The sequence below is a fragment of the Lactuca serriola genome, chromosome 6, assembly GCF_051521515.1.
Source record: "Lactuca serriola cultivar US96UC23 chromosome 6, Lser_US96UC23_V15, whole genome shotgun sequence".
NCBI classification, from domain to species: Eukaryota; Viridiplantae; Streptophyta; class Magnoliopsida; order Asterales; family Asteraceae; genus Lactuca; species Lactuca serriola.
The window spans coordinates 99,884,724-99,893,233 of NC_136413.1; the positions used below are offsets into that span (position 1 = coordinate 99,884,724).

Consider the following 8,510-nt stretch of genomic DNA (forward strand, 5'->3'; position numbering starts at 1 on the left):
AGGACAGGGGTGTTTGGGTGACAATTACTGAACAACAAACCACTGAACCAAACACCTCATAGAAGGGTAAAATCGGAAAATAGGGCAATTATGACAATTTTTGCCCAAATGTGCGGTTTTTGTGGACATAAAATTGAACTTAGGATATAACCGAATATTTCTTGAAAACTTGAGGGCTTTTATGACATTAGCCCTAACATTATTAACCAACATATAATTATTACTCCCTCCGTCCCAAAATTATAGTCCATCTTTCTATTTGGTTTTTCCCAAAATAATAGTTCACTTCTAAAAATAAATTACATTTTTACCAAAATACCTCCTCATTATTATTTAACCAACTAGGCATTTAATGGAACATTAAATGCAAAGTAAAAAAACAAAACTGTCATTTTATTATGTAAAATTAATGGTAATTAATGTTTTTCTTAATCTATGTGTTTTTTTTGTCTGCAAACAATAATATTAGGACGAAAATAATATTAGAAATTTTAAATGAATAATGGTGAAACAAAAAAATACATTAAAGTTTTAAATGAATGTAAATGAAAAGTATTTGATATATAATATAATATGATTGGGATATATTTATTTATGAATATGATATGACGTGAACATGGCCGTGGCTGGTAAGTGGTACCCTCCAGCCTAAAAACCCGACCGACTTCGCCGATCCGTGATTGTTCTGTACTTCTCCAACCGCCACCCATTATCAGCATCTGCCTCAAACTCCCTCCCCTACTGCTATTTTATTAGTTTCTTTTGGCGATTTAGGGGTAGGGGTTTTCTTCTTTTCTTCGTCGTTTGCTGTGTTTTTTTAGTTGCAAATCCCGTGATATCCTTGATTGCTTTAATTATTATCTAGACATTTTTTAATTGTAAGAAGTAGGGTTTTACTTTTGGGATGATATCCTTCATCAATTTTCCATCCACTGCGAACCTTATTTTGTTTTTGGGTTTTAATAATTAAGCATCTCCATTATCTTAATATGGGCGTAAGAATGGCGGGAAATGACGGCCATTAAATTTATCACCAACATCATCAATAATTCTCTCTCTCTCTCTCTCTCTCTCTCTCTCTCTCTCTCTCTCTCTCTCTTCATTATATTTAGATCGGTACTGGCATTTTTGTTTGCATCAAGCTGGTTGATCTGAAGCGGCTGAATAAGGTACTGTCTGTCTCAGTTTATAGACACAGATGTATGTACTAGGCTGTTCATGGACCGTTTTGTGCCTTTCCTGGCTTTTCGTTTGAGTTATTATGCCAAAATATCTGTATATATGCAATTTCTGCAAAACTTTACTTCAAGTTGATAATAGCTACCTGATCGGGAAGTTTTTGTCTCTGAATTAATATTAATTGGGTATGTATTTACTACCTGATGTGGTTAATTGCAGTTAAGCAGATAATTGAAAATGGTTTTGCATTTGGGTACCATGAATTGGATTGATTGTATATGTAATTGATTGCTGTAATGCCTTCCCCTGTGGTGTTTTCTATTTAGATCATACTGCTTTGAAACGAAGTACTCTTTTTTTTATTGATTGCTTTGTATAATGTATATGAAAATGGCTGATTAAACATAATTTCTTGCACATGGGAAGTACCAATGATCTATGTCGGCTGTTTGCCTTTTGTGAACTTGTTCTTTTGGGGGCGTTTTTATTTTTGTAAAACCAATGATCTCTTTGATTGTGTTATATGGCTAAAACCCTTTCCTCCATCCTAATATTTCAGTAGCTATTTCCATGGATACTGTGGATGAAACAACCTCCTTCTTTGACACAGCACCTCTTCTGAAAGATGGTGATATCATAACCAGAAACTTAACCAAATTTATTGATCAGAAATCCTCATTATCAGGCATGTTCACTTCACCTGTATATGTATGTATATTTAGTTTGGGTTGATCTTGTTTGAATGTTTTGTGATGTGGTGTTAGGAAGTGGAGGTGGGCCTAGAAGGGTTGTATGTGTGACATCTGGTGGTACCACTGTTCCTTTAGAGCAACGATGTGTCCGTTACATCGATAACTTCAGCTCTGGGCATAGAGGAGCAACGTCTACCGAGTATACCCCTACTTCCTTCAAGTTTCTCCTTTTTTTTTTTTTTTTTTTTTTTTTTTTTTTTTTTAACAAGAAAGACAATGTGGATGATTTGTTGATTATATGCAGGTACTTTCTGAAATCTGGATATTCAGTCATCTTTCTGTATAGGAGGTGGATAAATTTTATTTTATAACACCGGTTATAGTTAGACAAACATACAAAATTATTAACTGAGAAAGTGATTCTGCAGGGGAACCTGCCAGCCATATTGTAGATCACTTCCGGAAGATCCGCTACTCGAATGTTTCCGGGTTACCGATGATGATTCATGCATACAAGTACAAGGTTTGTTAAAAAAAAAAAAAACAAATACAATATTAATTTATAAAATGATCTACTTTGTTTGTTTTACAAAATTTTACAGTGCACGAGTCGCACTCCGAAGCAGTTAAGACGGCAATTAGCAAACATCATGCAGTAGGAGCCATATCTCTTTCTCTTGTTCAAAGCTGCGTTTCTTATATATGCTTAAAGGTTTCATTTCATGACAGGCTGTTTCAGGAGGTTTCTTGCTGAAACTTCCCTTCACAACCATCTTTGAGTATCTTCAGGTTAGCATGAGTAAAAACATAAAGCTGAATTTTTAAAATTTGGAAGTTTTGGCATTGAAAGTTGACCTTTTAAATCATAACAAGTCTGCAAGATTAATCATCAAAACTCAACCTAACATACATGGATATCATTTATTTTGTTTCTATCATCTTTTTTAATTAAGTCATATAAAGCTTTGACTTTTTGTTTTTTCTTTGCAAAATGGCCATCTTTCATATGAAAATGACAAGAAAATTATGGAAATGTAAATGCAAAAATGACCATCGTGTCCAAAATCAGAAATGTTGTTTTGTAATTACAGCTATTACTACTAATGAGCAGATTTTACGGTTGATTGCAACATCAATGAAGATGCTTGGACCAAGTGGTATGTTTTATCTTGCAGCTGCGGTATCTGACTTTTATGTTCCATGGGAGAGCATGGTAATATTTATAATACATAAATTTTTAAAAAAAAAAGAAAAAGAGGTAAATAAATGTAATTTTTTTTAATATATAAATGTAGGCAGTACATAAAATTCAGTCTGCATCTGGTCCTTTGGATATGCGGCTTGCCCAAGTCCCGAAGATGCTTTCGGTTTTGCGGAAAGTGTGGGCCCCCACAGCATTCTGCGTATCATTCAAGGTAGATAGATATATAAGCCCTCACTCACTGCATACAGATATTTATTTATTTTGTAGAAATATTAAATAAAAACATATGTTTGGGTTGGTTGGTTACATTTATTTACATGATCAGTTGGAGACAGACAAAGAGATTCTTTTAGAGAAGGCAGATGCAGCTCTAAAAAGGTACAAAATGAATGCGGTTGTAGCAAATGAGCTGTCAAGTCGTAAAGAGGTAGTAATACTTGTCACCAACTCTGGAAAAGTCTCCGTGTATCGGGACAACAAAGACTCAGATGTTGAATCTCCCTTGATCAAATTACTCGTAGACAAACATTCGGCTCACATCTCAGCATCACATGAATGTTTGTCTACGAGTATTCATACTTTAGACAAACAAAGGTTTGCTTAGGTTTACTTTAACTATGTGGGTCATACTTGCCTTGATTGAAAGCTGTAATGGCCTTAGGTTTGAAATTGACAGATTAGTGACATTGTTTGTTTTTGTTGTTGTCTTTTTTTTTCAATGAAAATTATTTGGTCCCATTGTTATTTATGGTTTGAAGATGACTGTATGACATCTGTTGTATTGGCCTTAGGTTTGAAATTGACAGATTAGTGACATTGTTTGCTTTTGTTGTCTTTTTTTTTTTCAATGAAAATTATTTGGTTCCATTGTTATTTATGGTTTGAAGATGACTGTATGACATCTTTTAAAACCGATTAAAATTTTTCTTTACGTTTTAAAAATCGTTTGTTTATATTTACGGAAAATCTCGGTATAAAAGATCATTTTGATTACAAATGTTTGTTTTTAAAATGTTAAAACCCTAAAGATGTCATAATCAATACAGATACATAAGTTACAACGTAAAGACATGATGATCTTGAATACTATTGCAAGTTGTCTTTTAATCACCGAACATCATAACAAAGTTCCAGTAGCTTAAGTCTTGATACTTGTGATGCATATAAACTGAATGAGTCAGGTTGGAGAAACCAAGTGAGATACATATGGATTTTAATCCCACAATATTGATATGATAATATTCCTAAATTATCAGACCTGCAAAACCAACTATTACCATACTATATCCATACAAACTTACATTGTACATATCCATTCCTACCGATCATCACAAATCCTTGGCTATGATTATCAGGGGAAAATTATCTCGCCTGATGAACCATTAAAAGATTGACGACACAGCTAGGCGCTTCCTTGGCTTATGTATGTCACAAAGAATATACATACATGCCATTACAGTTGTCTGATCATGACCTATTATTTCTGGTTATTCAAGAATATGTAGGCATACTATTATAGTTGTCTGATCGGGACCAACCATATCTGGTCATCCCAACGGGAAGACTATCATACTCCCGCACGGAGCTACCGTAAATTAACACCTGAAAGTGTCACGGAACAGAACTTTACTCTTCGTCCTTAGGTTACACACATTCTCCTAATGAGACTACCTTATATCAAACTTAATTGAACTAGGTACCTTCCACAAGTCAAGTTTATCCCTAGACTAGATTACAATGCATGTAACCAACTTTTAATGCCAACTTTATTATTGGGTGACACTAACCTATCTCTAATGTATTTATATTCCCTACAGAGCATCAAGTATTATTATTCTTTTATCTTCTCAACAATGCTACTTTTAATACTATTATATGATATTATCTATTTAGTCCTAACGTAAAATAAAACCCTATTTGGTTTGATAGCAATATATACATACATTAACATATAAATCCAGACAATAAGCATATAATTCATATACGATTCCCAACATATATTTAATACTTTGATTTAATATTTGTATTAAATCATGTTCATGAAAGGGACTATGCATGTAACATCCCAAGTTTGAAGACCAAAAATTTCATTTTTAATTTAAAGATTCATCAAAAAAGATTACTGAAAATGCCATCAATGTTATCTCATATCATGAAAACCATAAGTCAGCCATCTCAAAAACATATCATAGGAACATAATGTCAGAGTACAAATCCCAAGAATCTCATGTGCGAGAAATCGTGGGTGCGATGTGCTGCTATTGTGCCGGCTCCTTTCCCTTCGAAGAAGAAGGACCTGAAACAAAAACTAAAAACTGTAAGCACAAAACTTAGTGAGTTCCCCCATCATACCACATACCATATAATCACATAACGCCTAACATATTTGGGTGTTGGCCTCCCCTTCGGTCTCTTTCAACCGGTAACTACCTACCATATCTGGGTGCTGGCCTCCCCTTCGGTCTCTTTCAACCGGTAACTGCCTACCATAGCTGGGTGCTGGCCTCCCCTTTGGTCTCTTTTAACCGGTAATTGCCTAACATATCTGGGTGATGGCCTCCCGTTTGGTCTCTTTCAACCGGTAATCGGGGACTATTTCACCCCTACCACTAGCACATATACCCTAGCATATACATATAAATCATATACTGCCTAACATATTTGGGTGCCGGCCTCCCCTTCGATCTCTTTCAACCGGTAACCGAGGACTATTTCACCCCTACCACTATCACATAATAACATAACATACTAGCACATAAATCATAACAGATAGTGGCATACCAGACAATTATCACAAAGACAATCATCGCAACTGTAATCAATACTAGTGGGCCGACAATGGTGCCTTCGACCCACTCCTACTGGAAGGCAACTCACCTCGATAACTGGGAAATAGGTGCAAAAGCTCCTGCTTTGAAATCAATCCCTCTCAGACTCCTACACATAAGCATTTCCTTTAATTACCCTTTTCATACTCATATCCCTTTTATGGGTCAACTTTGGTCAAAGGTCAAAGTCAAAGTCAAAGTCAACATCCTGGTTGACTCAACTCGCCGAGTTGGTCCATCAACTCGTCGAGTTCCATAATCCATAAAACCCTGAAAATCTCGATCCAACTCGTCGAGTTCCTCATCATAAGTGAGTCAGGACATTTCGCTCACAACATGTCGAGTTCCTCCTTGAACTCGTCGAGTTCTTCAATCTTCAAAACCCAAAAACCATGGCCAACTCGCAGAGTCATCTCCTAGACTCGACGAGTTTGCTCAGTAACAGAAAAGGTTGGGGAACCACGACCCAACTCACCGAGTTAGATGAACAACTCGCCGAGTCCCTTTACACTAAATCCATTCAGTCACTTCCAATCGAGTTAAATGCTTCTAAACCATAGATCTGGTCCCCTAGGACTAAGTTACCACATAAAATTGCTAACTTTACGTTCATGAATGGTGTCATGACACTAGAAACACCAAAACTAAGCTATATAAGAGGTCTAGGGCATGGGGAAGGGCCAAGGCTTGATAAAGCTGGCAACTTTAAGCCTCATAAGCTCATGAGTGCCTAGATCTGAAGTCACAAATTCATGATATACTTAAATCCCAGAAATGACTTCAATATGGCCCAAAAGTGACAACATACTACCCTAAATGAAGATCTAAGTAATAGAAAGCCAAGGTATCAACTTTATACCACAAATGAGTCAGAAATGCAGCTTAAAATCTGGATCTACTAGCTTCCACTTGAATTCCCAAGCTTCTCCTTCCTTATCAAGCTTCAAAATCACAAAGAACACACAACAATGGCTCATAAACACTCAAAAGTGGATTAGGGTTTTGTAGCTAGGGTTTAGGGTGATGGAGGCTGCAAATGAGGCCGAGCTTTGGAGGTTGTGTTTAAATAGGGTGAAAAACCCTAAAAATTAGGGTTTCACTCTGGCAGCCCTACTCGTCGATTTGAGGCTCTCAACTCGTCGAGTAGACTTCTAGTCCTGCGTCCAAATTCCATTCCTACTCGACGAGTTTGGGCCCTCCAACTCGTCGAGTCCCTTTGCAAAAATGAATAATTTGATTTAAAATACATACCAAGATCCGGGTTTTAAAAAATCTCCCCCACTTATTTTAGACTTCATTCTCGAAGTCTGTTGCGTCTGGGAATAACTCTTGGTGGTGCTCCATCATCTGGTCCGCCGGCTCCCAGGTCTATTCCGAGCCCTTGCAGTGCTGCCATTGCACCTTCACCAACTCAACCCTCTTGTTTCTTAGATCTTTCGTCTTCCTGGCGAGGATGGATACCGTTCGCTCGATGTAGTTCAGGCTATCATCCACCTGAATATCCTCTAGAGGCACCACTGCAGAGTCATCTACCAAGCACTTCCGTAGCTAGGAGACATGAAAAGTGTTGTGGATCTGACTATGCTTGGCTGGCAGATCCAGCCTATACGCCACATTGCCTGCCCGGGCTATAACCCTAAAAGGACCAATGTACCTGGGGCCCAACTTTCTCCGCTTCCTGAACCGGATGACACCTTTCCAAGGTGACACCTTCAGGAGAACCATATCTTCTACCTGAAACTCCAGGTCTGAACGACGCTTGTTAGCATAACTTTTTTGCCGACTCTGAGCAGTCTGAAGCTTGCTGAATCCTCTCTGTCGTCTTGAGTACCACTTCGGTACTCCCCATGACCCTCTGCCCAACCTCACCCCAGCATATCGGGGTTTTACACTTCCTTCCATATAACATCTTGAAGGGAGGACGGTCGATACTCGTGTGGTAGCTATTATTATAGGAAAACTGTGCCAAGGGAAGGTAGGTATCCCAACTACCACCAAAGTCTAAGAACACACTCACATCATATCCTCCAAATTCTGGATGGTCCGCTCGCTCTGACCATCCATCTGGGGGTGAAAAGCCGTACTAAAATGTAGATGAGTACCCAACTCGTCATGAACACTCAAAAGTTGATTAGGGTTTCGTGGCTAGGGTTTGGGGTGATGGAGGCTGCAAATGAGGCCGAACTTTGGAGGTTAAGGTGTTTAAATAGGGTGCAAAACCCTGAAAATTAGGGTTTCACTCTGGCAGCCCTACTCGTCGAGTTGAGGCTCTCAACTCGCTGAGTAGACTTCAAGTCCCGTGTCCAAATTTCATTCCTACTCGACGAGTTTGGGGCCTCCAACTCGTCGAGTACCTTTGCAAAAATTAATAATTTGATTTAAAATACATACCAGGATCCAGGCGTTACAATGCACTCACTTGACTTGGGTGGGTGATTGGCGATTTCGACAACACCTCACTTTGTACTTTCGAAAGATCTAGATCCATAAAGTACTAAGCCTTAGTTTAGTTTCGTAATCCTGGTGACTATAATAATTATAATCTAGATTCCTCACTAATCTGAATGTCCACATCAAGATCTATCAAGTAAGGATTAGCCAGGAAGG

The 8,510-nt window shown here is 37.8% G+C and overlaps 1 protein-coding gene across 4 annotated transcripts; it reads left to right on the top strand.

The window, feature by feature from the left end:
- The first annotated feature begins 608 nt into the window (after positions 1 to 608).
- Positions 609 to 3,819, top strand: LOC145056575 (phosphopantothenate--cysteine ligase 2-like). 4 transcript variants are annotated; one of them, XM_079004266.1, is made up of 11 exons: positions 609 to 776; positions 1,113 to 1,169; positions 1,739 to 1,868; positions 1,948 to 2,070; positions 2,176 to 2,220; positions 2,300 to 2,394; positions 2,474 to 2,526; positions 2,601 to 2,660; positions 2,983 to 3,084; positions 3,167 to 3,286; positions 3,401 to 3,819. In XM_079004266.1, exons 3-11 carry the CDS (start codon positions 1,750 to 1,752, stop codon positions 3,677 to 3,679), a joined length of 996 nt encoding a protein of 331 aa, XP_078860392.1. In that variant the 5' UTR covers positions 609 to 776; positions 1,113 to 1,169; positions 1,739 to 1,749; the 3' UTR covers positions 3,680 to 3,819. The 4 variants fall into 4 exon arrangements, with proteins under 4 accessions (XP_078860392.1, XP_078860394.1, XP_078860391.1 ...); XM_079004268.1 differs by having other exon boundaries at positions 1,742 to 1,868; XM_079004265.1 differs by having other exon boundaries at positions 609 to 1,169.
- The last annotated feature ends 4,691 nt before the right edge of the window (positions 3,820 to 8,510 follow it).

Excerpts from the sequence above, each read along its gene's own strand:
- LOC145056575 (XM_079004265.1), top strand. The coding sequence starts at position 1,750 with ATGGATACTGTGGATGAAACAACCTCCTTCTTTGACACAGCACCTCTT. Across the intron at positions 2,395-2,473 it reads TTCATGCATACAAGTACAAG|TGCACGAGTCGCACTCCGAA; the intron begins GTTTGTTAAAAA and ends AAAATTTTACAG. Across the intron at positions 2,527-2,600 it reads CAATTAGCAAACATCATGCA|GCTGTTTCAGGAGGTTTCTT; the intron begins GTAGGAGCCATA and ends ATTTCATGACAG.